Source organism: Dendronephthya gigantea, unplaced genomic scaffold (assembly GCF_004324835.1).
Source record: "Dendronephthya gigantea isolate DGI-Jeju-01 unplaced genomic scaffold, DenGig_1.0 000138F, whole genome shotgun sequence".
NCBI lineage: Eukaryota > Metazoa > Cnidaria > Anthozoa > Malacalcyonacea > Nephtheidae > Dendronephthya > Dendronephthya gigantea.
Window position 1 is genome coordinate 347,223 of NW_021163148.1, and position 23,196 is coordinate 370,418.

Sequence of the window (23,196 nt, forward strand, 5' to 3'; positions counted from 1 at the left end):
AGGCGTACCATTAGCTCCTCAGGGAGACGATATAATGGTTGATATTAACAAGGGAAAATCCGAAGAAGTTGATATCGATCGATGGCTTGACACCGGTTATTCTATAGAGGTTAGATATGACCAAGAGGATAAAGTAGATTCCTTGCATGTAGGCTTTTTTCAGTTTGGTAGTAAATAAAATACTTAAGAGTTTGAACTTCTGTAATTTAAAGTGAGAAACTTCACAAAAGCAATGGACTTTATATAGGTATATCCGTGCTGTTGGTTATAAGTGGTTGGCAAGATGGATATTTGGCTACATGGGTCCATGTTTGAACCTGGAGTCAAAAAGCGCTTGGTGTTACTGCTATTGAAGCCTTGTAAATTGCTCGCAAAACGTTTGGAGAAGCAGCTCTCGTCAAAATGCGCTGAGCACAACCATATTCTTGACGAATATTTTCGAAGTCAGACCAATGTATTCGAACAAATTGGACCCGCTGTTTTCGTACAGACAGATCTTTAAAAAAACAATGCATGCTAATACCTCGTGTGTCGCCACTATTTGTGCACGATTTCTTATTTGGCCTTCCAGCAACACAACAAGAATTTCTCTTTTTTCATTTGCACATAAAGGAGATGTTTCCTCCATATCTACGGCTTATATTCAAATGTATAAAAACTTTCCCTTAGTTGTTTATCATAAAATGCGCGTAGTGTAATCTTGTCATATGTTGCGATTCACGCAAGCCTATATAAAAGTTAAACTAAACCGCTTCGTCATATTGAAGTTGTACGAAGGTTCAATTTGACGTTTCGAGCGAGACTCTTCGTTATTTAGAGTTTTATAATATGCGATAAGACTTTGTTCGAAAAGTCGAGATTTCGTGTATTTCGTATATAAGTAAGAGCTTATGTTATTGTGTGTGCCCTGTTCTTTACGTCATCGGAAGTAATTTGACGCCAATTGACCGCGCAGAAAGTGAACCTCGTTTTTTGGCCAAATCGGCAAGTTTAAACCCCAATAACTTTTCTTTAAATTATTTGTTAAGCTTGCGACTTCAACATAGTCGTTTGTACACTAGACACTTCACGAATATGAAATAAAAAATTTCATTTCATAGGCACTTTAAGCGGAGTATGCGCAAATGATGCGCAGAAGTTAAAAAATTGTGAAGTTTGTCTTTGTCTTCGTACTTTGTTGCCTTGCTTAAACTCCCTTTTAGGTATTGTGCACGTTTTGGAGAATTCACCTTTTAATTCTTCTACTATAATTGATTTATCTCCATCTACCATGAATGTTTTGAAAGTGGTCAGGATAGGACTCAATAAGTGGAAGAATACCAATAATTTTCAAACCCTTTCTTAAATCATCCATTGATTTAACTCTCTTTCTAATGACTTCTTCAGTGATAAGCCCTTGCACAATTTCACTCTTATTTAAGATGGATATGGCTTGGATACAAGGCCATCCAGAGCCATTAATTACTTCCAAGTACTCTGGTACATCCAGTATAGCATCAATATCCTCCTGTGTATAAGCTTCATCCATCTGTAGGGAAAATATATAAATATATATACCTAAGTTGTCTATATATACACTTCCGCTCTGCTCATAGCAAGTCCTTAGATGCCCAAATTTGCATATTTCTAATTTTTCTCAACAAAAACACCTAAATTCATTTAAAGGCATAGTGAACCCTAATATTGTTAGACGTTCTGGCAGCACAATGCATTTCAAAAAGGATATATAGAATTTTATAAGGTAAACAAACCATGTGTTTGCATACTACAAATTCCACACTCTTTGGTGGGTGATGAACCATTGCAGTAGTGCACTTATATAGTATATACCTTGTGTATAAGATCGTGAGTTGCAATTGTACTTGCATCCTTATCATCGATTGATGGAAGCATATTGGTAGATTGCATAACTTTGTCTTCTGATGCAGAACAAAGGTAGTTGTAAACTGATGGCACCAGGACAGGATATGCAGGACCAGATTGCATTAATGAATGTCCTATAATCATACCAGCAATATTTCCCCATGACTTTTTCGGAACACAGCTATGAATTTGCCCCTCGAAAAATCTTTTGTCCATTTCTTTTATTAGACTACTGAGGAATTCAGCTCTAATTGCTCCTGCATCAGCCCCTTCTTCCATTTCAAAATTAACCACAAGATTTCTGTGTAATTTAGGAAAGAATGCACTGCTTATAGAAGGTTAATCCAGCCTTCCATATTTCACTTCTATTAACATACAAGAAATGATCATCATTGTCGTTCACTAATTTGGATACCTCTCTTCTTAATAGTTCATCAGGAGTTTGTTCATCATCATTGATATCATCAAACATAAAAAGATTATCTTGGCTATCACAAATCCATTCAATTACATGTGATGCGTCAGCAAGAGAACCCTATTAAAAATTCATAATCATATAAGAGCTTACTGATTAGCACAGAACATGTTGATTACTTGTTTCCCTGTAATATACTAAACAACTGCACCATGCAAGTTATTATCAAAGAAGCATGCATGCTATTGCCATATGGTTACTTTAGCTTCAAAAAACATATGCAGGCTGAAATTACCCTTTCTGCATCCTCTTCTAAAAAACCAGCTTCCATCACAAGTCCTGCACATTAATATATAAAATACTTTTTCAATCTTATATAAAAACGAATTGGTATACTCATAGTCACTCTAGGGGGATGGTCTGGAGACTTCATGAACTTCAGAGGATGCCGTCGATATACGTTGGGCCGTGCAAATTAGGGTGTCACATGGTGCTACACCGTGCACAAAAAAAAAGATGGCAGAATGTGAAGAGACTTCTGAAGAGCCATGCGAGGATGAGATCGACGCGGTTTCAGAGCTGTTACACTCTGATGTTTTAGACAGGGAGGAAGAACTACAACATGCTTTTGAAGAAGCGATTGAACAAGTAAGTTGACATTGTCTTGACTAAATTATAGAACATATTTAGTCAGTATTTTGTGTGACATATTTCAGCACTCTCAGCATATTGATATTTGATGCTATTTTCTGTAGGTTTTCAGATGGCGAATTTTGTTGCAGTTTTTGTGGAAAAAAGTGCAAAAGTAAAGGTGGTTTGACAAGGCATAAAAATGCAAAGCATGAAAGACATGAAGAGGTTACGAGTTCTGACAGTAAACGCGACGACAATGACAATATATTCAGCATTGATGATTATATTAACCTAATAAATCAAAGTTGCAAGAGTTTAGGGAAGGATACTTGTTATGCTATGCAGAGAGTGTTAGGGAAAGTTTCAAGGGTTACGTTTTTAAAATTGCTGGAAAGGAAGATAAATAAAGGTTTTCTCAAGTCAAGAAACTGTACTCTTTTGTCAGAAAAGGAAAAGTTGAAAAGTTTTATGCCCAAGTACTTTGCAACTGTTGTATACGCTGCATCAGAGTATTTTCCACAGTTACCTTTCCAGTTCTCAGTTCTGCTTGCCACCAGGTTGGCTGACAAGATTGCATCCTTTGAGAAAGTTTCTAGTTGTAAGGTGACATCAGAACATAAATCTACTCAAGCAAGTACAGGTATATTGAATGAGAAGGAAAAATCACCATTGCAATATCTTGGTGGATATGTTCTATTTACTCTACACAAGCGTATTCGAAATTCTAAAGCTTGGATGACAAATTCCAAGCAGCAAGTACTGGCTCTACTCCAAGCTGGAAAACAAAGCCATGATTGTGAAACAGCACAGACTCTAGTTGACTGCATAAACCGAGGGGGGCTGTGGAAAATAAGCCAAACCGTCAAACAAATTTTTACTATGGCAGAAATTAACTTTAAAAGCGTCACAATTGAGTCTGAGGAGCCCATAACAAAGATATCAAAAACCGACATTGTTTATAATCTGGAAAAAAAATCCTAAGATGGACAGTCTTTTCCAGGAGTGGGTAAGGTATGCTGATTTATAGAAGTATCTAAGATGTGTCCAAAGATATATTACATCAAGTCTTACTACTCTATATCAAAGTGAGATCATTCAGTTTTGCAAAGGATGTGATAAATAAGCATAAAGCTCAACAAAAGAGTTCAAAGTCAAAAGCATTAAGAAAAGAAATAAAAAATAGTTCAGATAAACCTCCAATAAATGAATGAAACATTATGCAACTTTAACATAACTATGAACTCTAATGTTTTGTATTTGAATTAGACAACAACTGGTATAATATCATTTAATTTTAAAAACTTTTAAATTTAACATTTATATTCCACTTTGTTTTAATATACATACAAAAACCAAGTTGAGAACTTTCTAAAACATGATTTAAATATAAAGCAGAAATGTGAAATAGTATTATAGATAAGGTTTTTGCGCCCGCTGTCATGGACAGCGGAGCGCTTAGCTATCATGGTTGGATCTTGCTTGTGGAAATGTTTGTGGCACAATGACGTCACACACGACGTATAAGTCCGAACCACCGAACGTTAACGCGCGTCTCGCGTGTATTGTACCAAGCGCATGCGCAGATGGCTTATTCAGGAATCGAAACCATGTGGCATAATATGCTCGAAGTGCTATAGATCTTCGTAGTAATAACGTTCATTCTTTCCGTTTTGTTTTGTTTGCTTTCTAACTCACAAACTCCTACTTGCTGCGGCTGGTCGTCTCCAGCAAATTATTTAAGGTACAGTAACTTTTTTACTTATATATCTCAATAGCTGGATCGGGTGTGATGTGATTGTGATTCTGTTTTTACATCAGTCATGTTCAGAATCAGATGTTCTATGTTTGACTCATGACTGACATTAGTCCATTGAACATCAGTCAGATTTTCGTTGTTTCTATTCTACTTCTATGGAGGTCATAATAATATTCGCTTAATTCGTTTTTTCAGCCCCAACGACTTCGCTGAGGTCGTGGTCTTCAATCAACTCGTTGTTTGAATACAAGAACACACTGTCAGGAACCTTGTGTAAAAACTTGTGTTTGCACTGACCCAAACCAAACGGTCAGGCGGATTGCGTGTTGCATCGCAATCTTTCTGAGTGAAAAATCTGAGTGAAAAATCTGAGTGAAATATCTTGAACTATCGTGAACTATCTTGAACTGTTATCTTGAACTATTAAGCTATTTATTTGAAATACTGAAATAACAAGTTAAACACTAACATTTATACCAGTTATATTGTTGTGTCACGGTCACATTCACGGCTGAATATATAGACAACTTGAACAACAATGGGAGTATCAATTGAACAGTATAGAGCGAAAGTAGGTACACATGTGAACTTTCTCAGACAGAGAGACATGGCAAGACGTCTAAAAGGTACTTTTTGGAACACTATGTTGTTGTTATTTTATCTAAATGTATTTTATTTACCAACTTTAAAAGAAATGGATAAACAATACAGGAATTCTAATGAGGTGGTTGTTTGGTTTTGTAAAATGGTTTGTTATCACCAAGTGTATGTACCTGGTCTACTGAGATTATCAAATGATATTGAGACAAACCCAGGACCAACTGTATGATGTTGTTGATCCTTCTACGACTATCTGTGCTGATTTCAGTCAAGGATGTCAGATCAGATTTGGAGAAAATGCTGGAAAGCAATGTGTGGCAATGTCTTTGACATCAATTGTTTATAGCCAAATACAAGATGTTAACAACTGGGATTCACAATTATTAAATACAATTTTATTACATGGAAATAGTCTTTATTCATGTATTACTAATTCAGTTAATAAAGAGTTGCTGCTTTTAACTGATGTACCTGAAATGATTTGTATTAATGAGATAGTATACAATTTACAGTACAGTGACTCATATTGTGGTGATGTATTCATGGTATGCAATGATGAACCACATTTTACACTTGAGAGTGCGTTCAACAAAATATTTGCATTGACTGAGTTCAACTATACTTTTGCTCTGCTTACAATTGGTTGCAATACTGTGGCAATATTTAAAATGCCAAATGGGACTTTTAGAATATTTGATTCTCATGCTAGAGACTTACTTGGTAGACCAAATCCCTTTGGAAAATGCATTTTATTCAAAATCAGAAATATTCAAGAGCTTACTGTATATTTTCAGACTGTTTCACCTGGTGACATCATTCCATTTGAATTAAAAGGTGTCAATGTTTTTGTCCAAAGTCAACTAGTATCAAACAGTGAAACTAGTACTGTAATTCCTCAAGGTGCTCAGAACCACAAAATGGGCAAGCGTAAAATTGAAACACTTGAGGAAAGAGAGAAAAGGTTATCAAAGAAAAGGGAATATGCTAAACGTAAAAGAGCAAATGAAAGTAATGACCATAGGGAAAAACGATTGCAAAGACAAACTGAATATACCAGAGAAAAACGAAAAAATGAAACTATTGAGCAAAGACAAATAAGGCTCCAAACAATAAAAAACTATAATAATAAAATTCCAGAAAACGAATCACCTGAGAGGAGGAAAAATAGGCTTGAATTTAAACGTAAATATAAACAAAAAAGTCTAGAAAATGAAACATCCGAGCACAGAAAAAATAGGCTTCAGGCGCAACAAAAACATGATCAACAAAGACGAGAATTGAAACATTTTAGATGAAAATCCCTTCGACAATCACAACAGCATACGCTGCTTTGATTTCTTCTAATAGTTTTCTGGCAAATACAGCAACCAATAGGCCCTGGACAGGTTTCAATGTCGCCACATAATAGTAGGAGGAATATCAGAGCCTTCGTAGTTCGTTTACGATTTATAATGCCAAAGTGACCTTGAATATTCCACAGCGATGAGTATGTGTGCGTTTCATTTTTAGGCACAACAACACTGGAATGATTTAACGTCAATCCAATACAATCACTATCGACATATTGAACTTTTTTAACACTGAAAGTCGTGATTATAACAAGAGCACATAATAGAACGTCCTTAACTATCGCCATCTTGCCAGGGAGGAAGTGTTTCTCACAAACGTGTAGCGAATCAGCAGCCAACTGCCCTTTAAAATCTTCATCTTTAACTCGATATTTAGTAAGGATGTTCAGAATCATCATCATCATCCTGACATCATTTCTTGCTTGCATCGTCCTTCGCTGTTGGAAGCTTGAACAGCCCGATTCCTTTTGTCCTACGGTTTGTCCCGCGTTGATTAAAGGCACAATTATCACCCGGCATCAATAAAAATTAAGATTTTCATTTAAAATCCTCATTTTAATTGCAAATTTCTGTATAGTTTGTAATTATGCTAAAATCTCTGTGCTAAAATACTTGAAGACATATGCAGATGATGTGCACGGTGATGATGACATCACACCACAAAACGGAAGACAATAGGATAGGCCATGGAATCATTGAAGTCTCCAGACCATCCCCCTAGAGTGACTATGGTACACTATATCACAATACATCAACATGTGATATATGATATGTTTTACCTTTAACCTCTTTACTGCTGGTAATTATATCAATTGATGAATCCAACTGATTAAAATCTGTCAATGTAGCAGGTACTGATTTTTCATTTGATGATTGTGAAACTTCACCCACTAAATTCAAAGTTTTTGGTGACAACCCACTGGCATTGCCTGTTGAAAGTGTCCGGAGACAGAGAATTGTGTTGCAAACTCAACATTCTCTGTGGAAACCCATTGCCAATGATAGGCACATTGTTTTGAACACCATTGTTTGAACCTTTATTATCAGTTGTAGTTGAACAATTCACACCATGCGAGTAAGTGCTCTGAATTCCACACACACTTGATGCCTAAAAATTGACAATAGAAAACATGTATATTATCCTTGATTATCCACTACATTTTAAAGTGCTCCATATCACATTACACCTATTCACAACAAATTAAAATTAACATTTTTAAAATAACTTTTTTTACTGTCATATAGATATAATCATAATTATTCACGGAAAAACAATAACATACACACATTAAGTAATTGTCTCCATGAATATTTAGCCCTTGAAAGTTGTAGCAGACTGCAAAGCCATGGCAAGACAAATAAATTGTAATGCTACAAAATATATATCATGAAATCTTGAATTAAATATATTTTTGCTACAACTGTCTTCATGCCCATTCCACCTTTTACTTGTAACAAGTAACCCTCCCCAAATATGTAAATAACCTTGTTTGAGAATGTGGTGGATGCAGACCTTCATCTTTATTGTAATAATTAGACAGTTTCCTAATCTATAATTACATTGAATTCCAGCACCATTGTAAGTTACAGATTCCCTTGCTTGTTAGTTTTCCATTTTTCGTGTGCATGAACTTAAGCTGTGATGGCTTAATATCTCCATTTAATCCAATGACAGATGTATTTTCAGATGTTTGAGAGTTATTAAAGGAGCTGCAAATGTATGTCAAAATGTCATTTTCAGCTGTTTGATCTGTGTACTCAACATTTCCTTCCCAAATCTCGTCAAAGTCTTTGTAGGCAAATGATTGTTGCATACTATTACTGCTTGACACTTTTTTTTGCGTAATAGCTGGACAACTTTACGTTTAACTGGTCTAACTTGAGTGTATGGTACTGATCTACTTCTTTGCCTGGCTTTAGGCCTTCTATGGACATTTGATGATCCATGCTGGTTATAACTGTTCATGATACTGTTGATATTACCAAGAGCACTTTCAACAGTTGTATTGAAAGAAGTGTTATTACAACTTTGTTGTTGTTAAGATGCTTGACCACCAAACATATTGCATAGTGTACTAGTCACTAAATAACAGTAAATTTCCCTAATCAAATTTTCATAATCATACTGCTTGAAGTAAGATGCTTTTTGTAATGGAATGGATACAAAATTAAAGGGTCACTTGAACATTACTCATACTAAATGACATATTAGTTCACTGACCAGTTTGTTTACTTTCTGTTGATGGATTGCCATAGTAAATGTCACCATCTCTAAAAATAGATAGTCTGGCTGTGTCATACACAGTTCTCTATAGTATAATCAGGATGTATGTATGAGGTGCATGTACAATTCTTTTTACAAAAAATATATATTATTTATTTAATAGGAATTGTGATTCCTAATTAAGTAACAGCAATCATTTAAGTCTTAATTTTAACTCGGTTACCAAATAGGAAACAAGTAACATAGTAAAAGGAAAGACATTCCCTAATGTTATTTTCTGCATGGAACTCATATTTCTAATCATTTGAATACATATGCCGGCCCTTATTTCCTTGACTGATTATTCATAAAAATCATTAAGCATCACTCTAGATAAATAATTGTTTAATGACATGCAAAATTAAAAAATAATTAATTTACCTTAATAAAGATGTGTCATTTAATATCCCCAAGTCTTCATTCAAAATTGGTAAATTAAACAAGACTTACCTGTAAGTTGAAGTTTGATTGGAATTCTATCACATGGCACATAGAGTCAGGAGATTACATGAGATAGCACGGCGCATGTGCGGGTTCATTCTTTAAATCATTTTGCTGGGTTCATCAGTATGATACACACAGGGATAAATGATAATACACCCAGTGATAAAACCAAAGTAGGGACACAGGAATATAATATGTACATATATTATACATCTGTAACGATGATGCAGGGTGGGCATGTAATCTCCTGACTCTACGTGCCATGTGATAGAATTCCAATCAAACTTCAACTTACAGTTAAGTCTCGTTTAATTTACCAATTCTATCACATGGCACAGAGTCAGGAGATTCCATGAGACTTTAAAGCACTGATGTACCCAGCAATGACATATACCAATTTTAGGCATGGAACATGGTGAGCAAAACCATATTATTATCAACTCAACATGTTGTAAGTACTGTCTCAGTCATAGTCATATCAGAGGCTACAGGCTTATTATAGTACTTTTGAAATGTGCTGTCCGAGCTCCAACCTGCTGATTTTATCAATATTTTCAATGGTACATTTTGGTAAGCTTTCGATGTGGCAGCCGCTCGAGTACTGTGTCCTGAATATACAGTGGTGTCAATCCCAGCATTATCGAGGACAACTTTAACCCATCTTGATATAGTTTCTCTTGATACAGGTTGATACGGTTTTTGATAGCTAATGAAAAGTTGCTTGTTATCCCCAGGTACACTTTTTGTTCTTTGTAGGTAGTCTTTTAAAACTAAGATAGGACAAACGTTTTTGTCAGGTGTGTACTGCTCAATCTTGAGAATAGTAGTCCCTGATCCCGGCTTACTAGTCTTCATATGTTCCAGAACTTGAAACTCACACAAGGTCTCGCTTAGAGTCATCTCACTGAGGCTAAGACAGTGTATTGTTTGACCTCGCTGCCCTGTTACCAGTAACAATAACATAACTAACTTTAACGTCAAATTTTTTAGTGTCTGTTCTTCATTGGGTGTAAAAGTTCCCAGATACTTCAAAACCACAGAGACATCCCATATGGAATTGTACTTAGGTTTTGGTTTTTGCAGTTCAAATAGACCTTTCATAAACCTGACAACTATATGATGGGATCCAAAAACCTGACCATCTGGCAAACAAATTATGTTTGACAATGCTGAACCTGCCGTATTTATAGTAGAGTAACTCAGTCCCTGTTGAAACAACATCCTCAAAAAAGACAAAGCTTGGTTCATTGTTGGTGAATGACAAGCAATAGTCCTTTGACGACAAAAGTCCAACCACTTTTGAATGTAGGTGGAATATTGTTTCTTGGTACCTGTTCTCCAAGATCACATGATGATATCTGTAACTTCTTCTGAAAGATCGTCTGCTGCAAAGCGATTCCGGAGACAGGACAAACCATCAGGCGAAGGGTTTTGGTTAGTGGATGTGATGTCAACTGAACTGGGTGCTGCAGGAGGTTTACTGATGGTGCAAGGATCCATGGTTGATCAAACAATAGCTGTAATAGTTGTGGAAACCAGGCCTGGGTTGCCCAGAAGGGAGCGATTAGTACTCCTGAGGCTTGGTCTTGTAGTATCTTTGGCAAGCAACAAGGAACTAAACTGAACGGTGGGAAAGCATAAAACATCTTAGTATCCCAGTTTAATGTAAAAGCATCAACTGCAATACACCCAGGATCTGGTCTCCATGCAACATATTGAGCAAGTTGGAAATTTACTCGGCTTGCAAACAAGTCAACTTCCAGGCTTGGGAATTTTGTTAAGATGTTTTGAAATGTTTGCTTATTTAGCTTCCACTCATTTTTATCATGAAATACTCAAGACGTTTTATCTGCCTCAACATTAACCTTGCCAGCAATATGAGTTGCAGAGATCCAAATGTTCCTTTCAATGCACCACTGCCATATTTCAACTGCTAACTGGTTTAGAGGTCTAGATTGTGTCCCCCCCATTTTGTTAAGATAAGCAACTGCAGTTGTATTATCAAGCTGCAAGTGGATGTGCACATCTCTGTCATTGACACAAAGTGACTTCAAGGCAAAAAAGGCTGCCTTGAGTTCGAGCACATTGATATGTGCCTGTTATTCAATGGTACTCCATCTTCCCCCTGTAGTGGTACCCTCTCTGACTGCCCCCCATCCTTGTGTAGAAGCATCAGATTGAATTATGGCAAATGGTTTGCCATGAGTAATCTTACACGTAGAATTTGGTAGATTTTTAATCCACCATTCCAGTTCATGCTTGCATCTATCAGTTAATGTCATTTTAGAGCCATAGGCCCCACAAGCTAACTTCAATGCTGCAGATTTAGCCATTTCTAGTTCTCGATAATGCAAAGGTCCATACTCCACTCCAGGAAAATTGGAGATTAATAGACCAATGACTTCTGCAACCTGTTGTATTGTAGGTGCAGATTTAGCTAACAATAGTTTGCAAGCAGCCACTGTCTTGTCTATTTTCTCTTGTGTTGGGGAGACTGTCATGTTGATTGAGTTGAAACCCAAGAAACACAAGAATTTGTGTTGGGACAGTGACTGACTTTTTGGGGTGTGGTATAAATCCCAACTCTGTCACAAGCGTTGTTGTGGCTGAGACATTATGAGAACATTCTGTAGGGGTATCCCCTTGGAGGTAGGAGTCATCAATGTACCCCGAACTCATATGGCCCATACTATGTACGGTAGAATATACTGGTTTTAGTAATTTTGTAAATATACGTGGAGCACTTGAGAGTCCATTAGGGAGGCAGGTATACTGATAGAGGCGACCCATAAATTCAAATTTTAGGAACTTTTGGTCTGCCTCATGCTCTGGCACCATATAATAGGCATCAGTGAGATCAATAGAGGCCATGTAACAATTTGGCTTCATCATTCTTACTGCTGTATCCAAAGTGTCCATTTTAAAGTGGCGGTAGTTCACAAATTCATTGAACAACTTAAGATGAAGTATCATACGATATGAGCCATCTTTTTTAAGTCTTAGAAAAATTGATGAAATAAATTCACCTTGCTCATGTATGGAGGGAATAATAACCCCCTTGCTAAGTAGCTTATTAACCTCATTTCCAATAATTTCAGTTTCAGCCATGTTAAAATGGTGAACTTTGGCTACACATTGGCTGGGACGTTGAGCATTAAATTCTATTTTAACACCCATGACATAGTTCAATATGTTTGGATCTGAGGTCAGTTGCCTCCATCGATCAACAAAATGTTTTAAATGTCCAGCAATTATTAACGTGTCAGGCACATGAGCAGTTTGCAAAGAATATGAACTGACAGTTTCGCTTACCTTATTATGTACAGGTTGTGTTATAGAGGAATTTACTGCTTTTTTGCAGCTCCCCCTCTCTTTTTCTTTGCATTGTGAAATCGACCTCTGTTGAAAAAATTTTCACACCGTTGATATGCGTGACTACGTCTGGATTGCCCCGTAGAAAAACGGCTGTGAGTGCTAGACTGTCTGCTTCGTGCAGTAGCAGTCTGGTATGGACGAACTTTCTTCGCCAACTTGTTCGCATCCGCGATATCTTTGGTGTGTTTGGACAAGTCACCAAACAAAAATTCCCCACTCTGGGAATTGGAACATTGCACAGTGCTTGAAAATCTGTGTGCATGTCCTGTTTCATAGCAATACGACGTGCTTGATTTATATCATGTTGACACTGGGTAGCCATTGCAATACCATCTGTCAAAGATGTTATCAGTGTTGCATCGGCATTTCCACTTTTGAGCATGTGGTCCGCCGCTTGCGTCATGGCAATTATGGCGCCAACGAGAGCATGCTGTGTTCGCTATTGTTTAGCGTGCTTGGTCCGAACCCCAGCAGAGAGTTGGTTCCATATAAGCGGATTAACTCGTGGAGTTCTTAGATTTTCTAAGTTTTGGGGTCGGGAATACTTCCCAACTTTTTCTCGCCATTTCTCATCGGATAATTTTGTGCACAAAAGGCCCTCGACGATGGAGGCAAGACGCTCTTGAACAGCGGCGCTCACCTGTTCACTCACATCGAGCTCTTGTGCTATAGTTGTATGAAGGCTATCTGGATTTGTCGTCAAATCCTCGCTTCCTGTTCCCTTGCTGGTCTCCTTAAGGAGACGTTTAGTGTCCAGACATGTAGACACATTTGTGGACATAGTTTCCGAGTCGTTACGTTGTCCTTCGTCGACGTTGTCTATGTCAAGGCAAAGCTCGTCGTAAAGAGCAGAGTCGTCAATCGTAGAGGCAAGATTATTTAAGTCGCCACGCACGGATGCCATCTCGGAGGCCATGCTGGCTTTGAATTCCCTCATTTCTTCCATAAACTCAATGAGAGGCGAGACTGTGTCGCCAACAGGGCCAGGACTAGAGCTGGCTTCCCTTAGCCTTCTCTCAACCGGTGGGTGCATCATCCATTATATGCACACTATGAACACAACTACGTTGGTTTCTGGTTGAGTAATCTTGGGCCAAAACAAGGATTGGCCGTTATCACAGCGATACTAACTACGTTGGATGCTTTTGATTGTGTATCTACCACGTAGATACGAATGAAAGTAGCTTAAACGCCTTGATTTAACTTGAAATTATTATTTTTTTTGCTCTGAATTTTTTCTTCGTCCGCTTCGAACCCACACGAGGCATGCAATGAACCCGCGCATGTGCCGTGCTATCTCATGGGATCTCCTGACTCGGTGCCATGTGATAGAATTGATATATTAGTAGCTACATTGAGTTCCTTTCTTACTTGATCAATTGTCACAGGAAGGGCCATATACTGAACTAATGCAAAATAATAGTATTTTGTATTTATATTATGGTATAGCATCTTCTAAACAACCCAAAAAAAACTAGCCTTAACTAGGTGATAACTAGTTTGAATGTTCTCATGCAATGCCTGGACTATTGTACTGACAATGTCCATGTGATAACATTGCCCTTCTGGAACATAGATCTATCTTTCAATCATATATGGTATACAGGTATATTCATACAATCCTATACGACTGTATCAAGAAATATATTATTCTGAAGAATATTTCAAAACCTGTGCTTATTTGCAAATATATACAATTATACATAATTCATAAAAAAGACACATTATGTAAAGAATGTTATTTTATTGTTTAGCAACAATAAGACGATTTCTATTAAAATGTTCACTTCCTTGCATTGTTTCATGAATATGAAAAAATTCACTTAACTTACCATTCCTCTGTTCTTCTCTCCAAGTTTACGGATTAATATTCGGGAGGTAACTCCCGCCATTTTATTTCTAGCGTGGAACTATGTATTTCATTTCATTATTTTCCATCTACCAAACTACCCAAACCGTACGCTTATACCTAAATTGTACGCCTGTATATGCGTATTTAACTATACGCGTGTATACGCGTATTTAGTATACGCGTGTATATGCGTATTTAGTATACGCGTATTTAGTATACGCGTGTTTAGTATGCGTGTATACGCGCATTTATTATGCCTGTAGTATATTTAATATCTGTTTATTAATCAATTGCTTTGCAGTATAGACCGAATTACACAATTGTCTCTATGTTATAAACTAGTTAAATAATCATTTACAATATAACAAGTTTATACAAACAATTATACTGGTCTACAATATATAACTATAAGATAGAAATTATATTATATATTTACAACTATAAAGATCTAATGTGTAAACTAGAATGATTACGTATATTTAATAGTAATAAAGTTGTGGAAGCGTTCAGTATTAGTTTTCACAATTTCACTAGTATTTGGCCTACGTAGGAAATAATCATGTTCATTAAAGAGCTGGGAAGGTCTGATTATGTTGTAGACTGGATTATTTTTACATGCTTTCTTCTTGGTTGATTTAATAAATCTTTGACACAATTGATCACGTCGATATTCCAGGCTTTCGAGCTTAGATGTCTGCAATGCTTCGTAATAAAATTTGTCAGGATATATTATAATCTTGAGTGCTCGCTTTTGAATCAACTCAAGATGAAAGGATAAGTAATCAGGAAGAGCTGCCCATACTGGGCATGCACACTCAAGTATTGACCGAATAACTGAGCTATAAATGGTTATAAGATCAGTGGAATCCAAACCAGCATTCTTCAATAATCGGAGAGCAAAAAGTCTGGAATTAGCTTTCTTTAAAATATGGTCAACGTGGATATTCCAAGTAAGATCATCTGACAGGTAGACACCCAAAAGCTTAAAGCTGTGAACTCTCTCAACGCATAGTCCGTTAATGAATATAGATTGGTCACATGGAATTCGGTATTAAAGAAAATTTATAATCATTTCTTTGCATTTCTTGGGGTTGAGCTCCATTCCACGAGTGGATGAAAATAAAGAGATTTCATCAACAACTAGAGGCGATATACTTACGATTTACGCATATATTCGTTGGAAAAAAACGTGTGTATACGCATTGAAACTGATAATTGATAGAATACACATTCGTTTTTAGCCCAAGTATTTTTGAAACGAATGGCCTACCATACATACATATATACATACATACATGCACACGTACATGCATACATATGCATACATGCACACATACATACATACATACATATTCTGGGTTAGTGCTAAACCTGGGTTAAAATCCTTAACCCTAGGTTAGCTAAACCTGGGTAAAAACTGTGCTGTTCAAAGCAGGGTTAGTGGTAGGGTTAGTTAAAATATTTAACCTAAGATTAAATGTATTTTAAGGACTAAATTGGATATAAGAATGTTTTCTATTGGTCAAATAACGAGCGTCAATACTTTACCCGACAAGGATATATTGTCAGTCAAAAGATTATATGCCATGAGGGCAAGGTCGCAGGGACGTTGTTTTGAACAGCAATTTCCGTGCATGGAATTTTGGGAAGATTCAAAATGAAAGGCCATTTTGTATGATAAACAATGTCGATGTGAAATAAAATCAAGCAAATTATAAACATTCTATTTTAAAATTTCAGGCATTCTTTGATTATTCAAAATTCAGGAGCAAATGTAGCCTTACCACTTGCTGCCAATCAAAAGAATCGAATTTTGGCATCCGAAACAAATATTTCAATTACGGCATTTCAATTTGTACGGTTGTATTCATTTATCGTGTATTGCATTGAAGTGAAGATAAATAAATCAATACATCAGCTGAAACGGAACAAAGTCAAACATAAATAATTCTTTGCTGTTTAAATTATTCGTAAAACCTTTCAAAAGTGTTTAACTCATGACGAATCATACGTGTTTGCGTGTTTCAGCTCTTTATTCATCCATTTTGAATCAAAGTTAACCCAGGATTAAAAAGTTAACCCACCTAGCTAGCAGGGTTAATTTTTTTATCAATTTTAACCCAGGGTTAACGCTAACCGAGCTTTGTGCAACGCAAATAAAAATTTAACCCTGGGTTTGGCATTTTTAACCCTGGGTTAGCGTTAACCGGCTTTTGAACAACCAGCCCCTGGCAAAGAAAAAAGTAAAAGAAAGGGCAAACAGAAAACATGCACTGTATGTAGAAAACCAAGGAAAGGCCATAAATTTGTCAAGGATTGTCCAAAAAACCAAAATAAATAAATCAAAATGTCATTGTTAATTGTAATACTTTTATAATATTATTTGTATATATATGTAGTTATTACCAGTTATGTACAGTTGATTTAAACTGAACCAAATATAGAAGGTGCAGTTATAATTCTCCACAATTATTACATCTGTTGTTGGTAAATGACTGCAAAATAGTTAAATTTAAAATAAAGTCTCATCCTATAAAGGATTAGTTTTGCTCACCCAGTTCGTCATGCCCAGTGAGGTCTCCATCACTTTCATGAAATGCTTTGCGGATGCAATGGTAAACACATGCTGGCAATGGTATCCTTTTATTTTGCAAATAACCATGAACAAGTCGGGTAAACTGTCTCTATGGAACAGCATGCAGAAATCTAAAAGATGTATAAAAGTACATCTATCATCTGATACAGCTATCAGATAGATCCAACAACAACAAACATATTGTTTGCAACAAACATTGTTTACAACAGTAAACTATCATCCATAGTCAATACACTGACACTATATTTCTCAATTTCTTATTCAAAACTGACCTATCCCCTTTGATTCAACTTGTTGATATTTCTGTCCACTTTGCATTTTATAATTTTTAGATGCAAGTTCCAGAGACCATCTGTTGACGCATACAGCATCGAATCCTGGGTGGTTCGTGATGCACAATTGTTCGTTGTTCATAGTTACATTCAATGCAGCAACACAGTCTTCAATTTCCCTGCAACAATGACACGCCTTTGCTTCCACTAAATATTCCACACTGCAGTAACCACAAGTGCACCTGAAAAATATTTTGTTTTATTATAAATCTATAAAACATCAAAACACATGTAGATGTAAAGACACAAGGCGGGGCAATATGGCTGCACATTAACTGTATGTATCACTTTTACTTATAGGCTATGCTGACTTACCAAGAAGAGAGTGCCATATTTTGCTCATGCAGTCATTGGTTCAACACGTTCATTTCCCTAGTTTGTTTTTCCTGTCCTTCTTATGTATTCTTCGACACATGCTTCGTCGGCAAGTGGTTCGTCCATATATGCCAACTTGTTGATGTTGTCAAACAATTCATCTTCGACGGCATACGAGGGTTCACCTTCTGCCGTATCATTTGACGCTGTTTCAACACATTCATCTTCCATTTCATAATCAGGGCAATCGTAGGAGCCTTCGCCGTCAAAAGAATTCGATTCTGAGCTTGACATAACATGTTTTTTCACAATATCTTCGTTTATTGGAAAACCAAAGTAAAAATACAATAGATTTCTTTACACTTGGCAAAACACGGTTCCTAAGGCCCAGGCCCCCGAGGACGACGGAGATTTTTGCAGATCGCTATTGTTGTGTTTTCTTGTCTTTATCTAAATCTTAGATTCATTCGGATTGCAAAGTATATATTTTCTATAAGTTCTGATATTACAAAGAGAAGCTAGCCTATTTATAATACATACAAACCCGGAAGTAACTAGCCGGATGTGAGATATACAACATCCTCCTTTCTTAAAAGATATATATATATATTTTTCTTTTCCTAAATTATATAAAAAAACTTATGATCTAAAATACTTATGCTGAAATTGTCTTAATCAATTGTTTTACTTTATCTTAATTATTCTAATTCTATTTAATGATATTATCTACTTATATATTAGTCTGTCCGGCTTCTTTACTATGCGACCTGAGCGTGTTCGGATTTCTGGCATCTCTTCCTGTCTCACATCACCCTGGTTCTGATTTCTGGCATCACGATTTATCGGTTCAGGTGTCTTCTGTATATCAGGCTTGATTAACTGTCTATTCCTCCGTAACTGAACTCCGGATCCATCCTCTGTAATATAAGAACGAGGAGTTGGTCCAAAACCAACTACTCTCGCTGGGCTCCACGTTTTGTTAACAGGTTCTTGAACTTGTACCGCTTGATTTTGAAAGAGATTTGGCTTCTCCTTCGAATCCCTGTTATATAGATTTACTTGTTTATTTTGTTGTGTTAATAACAAGTCTCTGGTTTCGTACCGATCGCTTGGTGGATGAATTTTTACTGGTAATGTTGACTTGAACATTCTTCCATTTAGTAGCTCTCCTGGAGATTTGAGTGTTGTACTTAACGGTGTAGAACGCAACGACAGTAATGCAAGACTAGGATCAGCTCCTGATTCCTTGCATTTCAACAGGATCTTCTTCACAGTTTGGACCTGTCTCTCAATGAAACCATGCCCCTTTGGGTAGTGAGGTGACGAAGTGACCACTCTAAAACCATATCTCTTCGCTAGGTCTTGAAATTGGGCAGAAGTGAATTGAGATCCATTATCACAAATGAGCGTTTCTGGTATGCCTTGTTCAGAAAATATCGATCTAACCACATTAACTACAGTGGTTGCTGTTAAACTGTTTAATTTCTTCACAAATGGAAATTTCGAGTAATAGTCAGCAATAACAATGTACCAGAAATTATTTACCTTAAACAGGTCTGCGCTCACAGTATGCCATGGTCTTGGCGGTACTTCGCTTGGAATCATGGGTTCCTTTTGCTGTGAATTCTGGAATTTCTTGCAGGCACAACAGGACGCCACCATACTCTCAATCTCTTTATATATACCGGGCCAATAAACGCAGGATTTTGCACGGAGTTTGCACTTCTCCATCCCTTGATGACCACTATGGATTTCTCGCATTATCTTCTGCCGGAGTGATTCTGGAACAATTATTCTACTGCCTAAGAATAGAAGTCCTTCTTGGATAGAAATGTCATCTCGGTTATTCCAGTAAGGCTTTACTGCTTGCTGTATTTTCTTTATGCTATCAGGCCACCCTTGTATAACTTGCTCGCTGAGTATTTGAAGAGCTCCATCTCTAGCAGTTTCTTCTTTATCTGTTGGAGTTCGACAGGTGTAAATTCTACTAGATGATGAATTTTCACACGCATTCCTGGGATTTCGTCTCCCTCCCTTGGTGACAGTCTCGATAGTGTATCTGCTATCACCATCTCTTTGCCTGGCTTGTATTTGATGATACAACCGTATGGTTGCAACCGTAGAAGCATTCTTTGAAGTCGAGGAGGTGCCATGTCGAGATTCTTCTTCTGGATCTGTTCCAAAGGACGATGATCACTTTCCACAACGAATTGCCTCCCATATAAGTAAGTGTGGAATTTTCTCACATCCATATATCACTGCCAATAACTCACGCTCGATGTTGGCGTACCTACTCTCAGCAGGGGTTAAGGCTTTCGATGCAAACGCAATGGGCTTGTTCTCTTGTAATAGAACGGCTCCCAAGCCTTTACTTGATGCGTCTACTTGTAGCACAACTGACTTGCTTCTATCGTAGTAGGAAAGTGTAGTTTCTGTGCTTATTTGACACTTGAGTATGTTAAAAGCTCTTGTATGTGACGGAGACCATTTGTAATCAACGTTATCCCGGATTAACTCTCTCAAAGGTGCCGTGTGACTCGCCAAGTTGGGCATAAATGGCGCTAAATAGTTGACCATTCCAAGGAACGTGTGAAGTTCTTTCTTATCTTTGGGTGGTTCCATGTTCTGTATGGCTATGACCTTCTCTGGATCAGGTTTGACTCCATTCGCGGTGTATACCATACCAAAAAAACTGCATTCAGCGGTCTTGATGATGCATTTCTCTCGGTTGAGTTTGATGCCAGCCATTCTTGTACGTTCCATTGCATCATGAAGATGTAGATCGTGATTTGACTCATCTTGGCCATGGACTGTGATGTCGTCTGCAATCCCAGCAGCACCAAGACAGTTCCGATAGACTTCATCGATCTTGAATTGGAAGACATCTTGGCTCATTCGAAGACCAAACGGCATTCTTAGGAATCTATATCGACCATTTGGTGTATTAAATGTGGTTAGATATGATGATTCGTCATCTAACTTAACATTCCAGTATCCATTACGAGCGTCTAATTTGCTGAATATCTTAGCTCCAGCTAACTTTGGGGTGATTTCCTCTAAGGTGGGTGTTGGATAGTGGTCCCGCATAATTGCTTCGTTCAGGTCTTTGGGATCCAAACATATCCGAAGCCTTCCATTAGGCTTCTCCCTTATAACTATAGAATTTACCCACTCGGTTGGTTTTGTTACCTTTTCTATTACACCGCTCTTTTCCATCTCGTCAAGTTCGAAATTTAGTTTATCTACCAGCTCTAATGGTACTTTACGAGGCGCATGAATAACTGGTTTAACTTTAGGATCTAGGGTTATATGGTATGTGTAATCTTCAAAACATCCAACTGACCCGTCAAAACATTCTGGATACATCTCGATCAGATTCTCTTTATCCTTTATACGAGGACGGTCTGTGATTGGCACAGAGGGTTTAATATAACTTCTAGACCGACTTTGTTGCTGATTTGCTATCTTTGCTTGATCCGCAAATCTAATACTCTTAGTGGACTTAACTTTCTCTTCACTAGGCCCCTGGGCAACACCTTGAGGGATGTTTCTTCCTCGTACCACTTTTGTTTCCAGCGCACAATGGAGTGAAACCAGTCCGAGGGCTCTACACGCTTTTATTCCCAATATAGCTGGACCTACTGCATCAGTTACATAAAAAACACAATTAAATTTTCCCCTTTTGTGCTGACATGGTATTAGTACTTTTCCAAATTGGGTAATCTCAGATCCCCCATACGCAGTTAAGATAACTTCACTTCTTTGTAGAGCACCGTCCCTGGGCATCCCTTCAGCATTAATTAATTCAGGATATAGAACACGAAACAAATGAATGGGCAACACATTACTCTGAGCACCCGTATCAACTTTGCATTTTAAATTTATATCCCCATTGTTCTTACGGTTAACACGCAGGGTAGTAAATACTTCCTCACTCATAGTATTATTATCCTTTACCACACTATTTATTTCAATAGTGCCAATTGTTGGAATATCGGCATACAGGTCTTCCTTACTTTGTTCCTCCAGACTATTAATGAACTTTTTATTTTTTCGGTGTGGCGACTTTGATCTATGTTGGCTTTTAGCTGATTTGCATACTAATTGCCAGTGATTTAATTTGCCACAATTTCTGCATGTAGTACCATGGGCTGGACAGTTCCCTTTATGTGGTAGCTTATGACTTTTACCACAATTCCTACATTGTATAATACTATTTTGATTTTTATTATCAGCGTTTAATTTCTTGCGACTAATGTTGTCAATTTGCTGAGGATTTCCTTTATTTTGATTTGATAATGAATTCATTTGTCGTTTTGTTGCTTCGTAACTTCTAGCAATATCTATGGCAGTATTTAATGTTAATTTTTCATCGCGTCCGATTAAGGATTTCTGAACTTCAGGATCATTTGTACCCCAAATTAGTTGATCTAATAATCTATCCTCGAGCTCTTCATTGCCACTGAACTTGCATTTAGCTGCGATATTCTTTATCTTGGCAATAAAATTATCGATTGACTCACCTCGGTCTTGTCGCATACCTTGTAAAGTATACCTGTGAATTCGATGATTTGTCCGTGGTTCCAAATGTTCCATAAATCTATCGAGAATCTTTGCTGGGTCTTTTTTGTCTTCCCCGTCTTCAAAGCTCCAACTATTGTAGATGTCGAGACCCTTCTCGCCAACCCATAGCAGGATATAGCTGACTTGTTCCTCTCCTTCAGCGTCTTTGAGTATACTTTTGAACATCAGCTCACACTTTTGCTTGAATTTGCTAAAAGCTATGGTCGAGTCGTCAGCTTCCCAATCCATTTGAGGTGCTGAAAACGGTGCTTTGAACGCCATTTTCGAGTGTCTTATTTCAAAAATGTTTATATCCAATATTTTCTTCCGTCTTTATCGCTAGTGTCAAAAAATCGCTCACGTTAACAAGCTGGGGCTTTTATCCAACCGTTGCCACCATGTTGTGTTTTCTTGTCTTTATCTAAATCTTAGATTCATTCGGATTGCAAAGTATATATTTTCTATAAGTTCTGATATTACAAAGAGAAGCTAGCCTATTTATAATACATACAAACCCGGAAGTAACTAGCCGGATGTGAGATATACAACAGCTATGTTTAGATGTAAATATTTCCGAAACTATTTAACTATAACAAAAATGGTAATAGGACTTATAAGTTAACTTTTCAAGCTCTTTTCAGATCCATAAAGATCCCACAAGTGATATAGGCACTTTTAGCATTTTGCATCATTATATGGGTGAATTATTAGTGATCCAATTTTATTCATTGGCTAGCTCCTGCTGCTGTGCATTTACCATATTCACAGTGGCACACATTGGGATTTTCCTATAGATGGAAGATTCTTTAAACGGTCTGCTTTGAGACATTCATGATGATT

General features: G+C 37.1%; 2 protein-coding genes across 2 annotated transcripts; one reads left to right on the plus strand and one right to left on the minus strand.

The window, feature by feature from the left end:
• The first annotated feature begins 2,794 nt into the window (after nt 1-2,794).
• LOC114536530 lies at nt 2,795-4,330 on the plus strand. Its single transcript, XM_028557873.1, has 3 exons — nt 2,795-2,926; nt 3,077-3,884; nt 3,950-4,330. The coding sequence occupies exons 1-3, from the start codon at nt 2,795-2,797 to the stop codon at nt 4,120-4,122; spliced, it is 1,113 nt and encodes a 370-aa protein (XP_028413674.1). The 3' UTR covers nt 4,123-4,330.
• A 14,189-nt stretch (nt 4,331-18,519) lies between these two features.
• Nucleotides 18,520-22,638, minus strand: LOC114536531. The gene is made up of 2 exons (XM_028557874.1): nt 20,088-22,638; nt 18,520-19,967 (listed from the first exon to the last, which is right to left on the minus strand). Exons 1-2 carry the CDS (start codon nt 22,636-22,638, stop codon nt 18,520-18,522), a joined length of 3,999 nt encoding a protein of 1,332 aa, XP_028413675.1.
• Between the last annotated feature and the right edge of the window lie 558 nt (nt 22,639-23,196).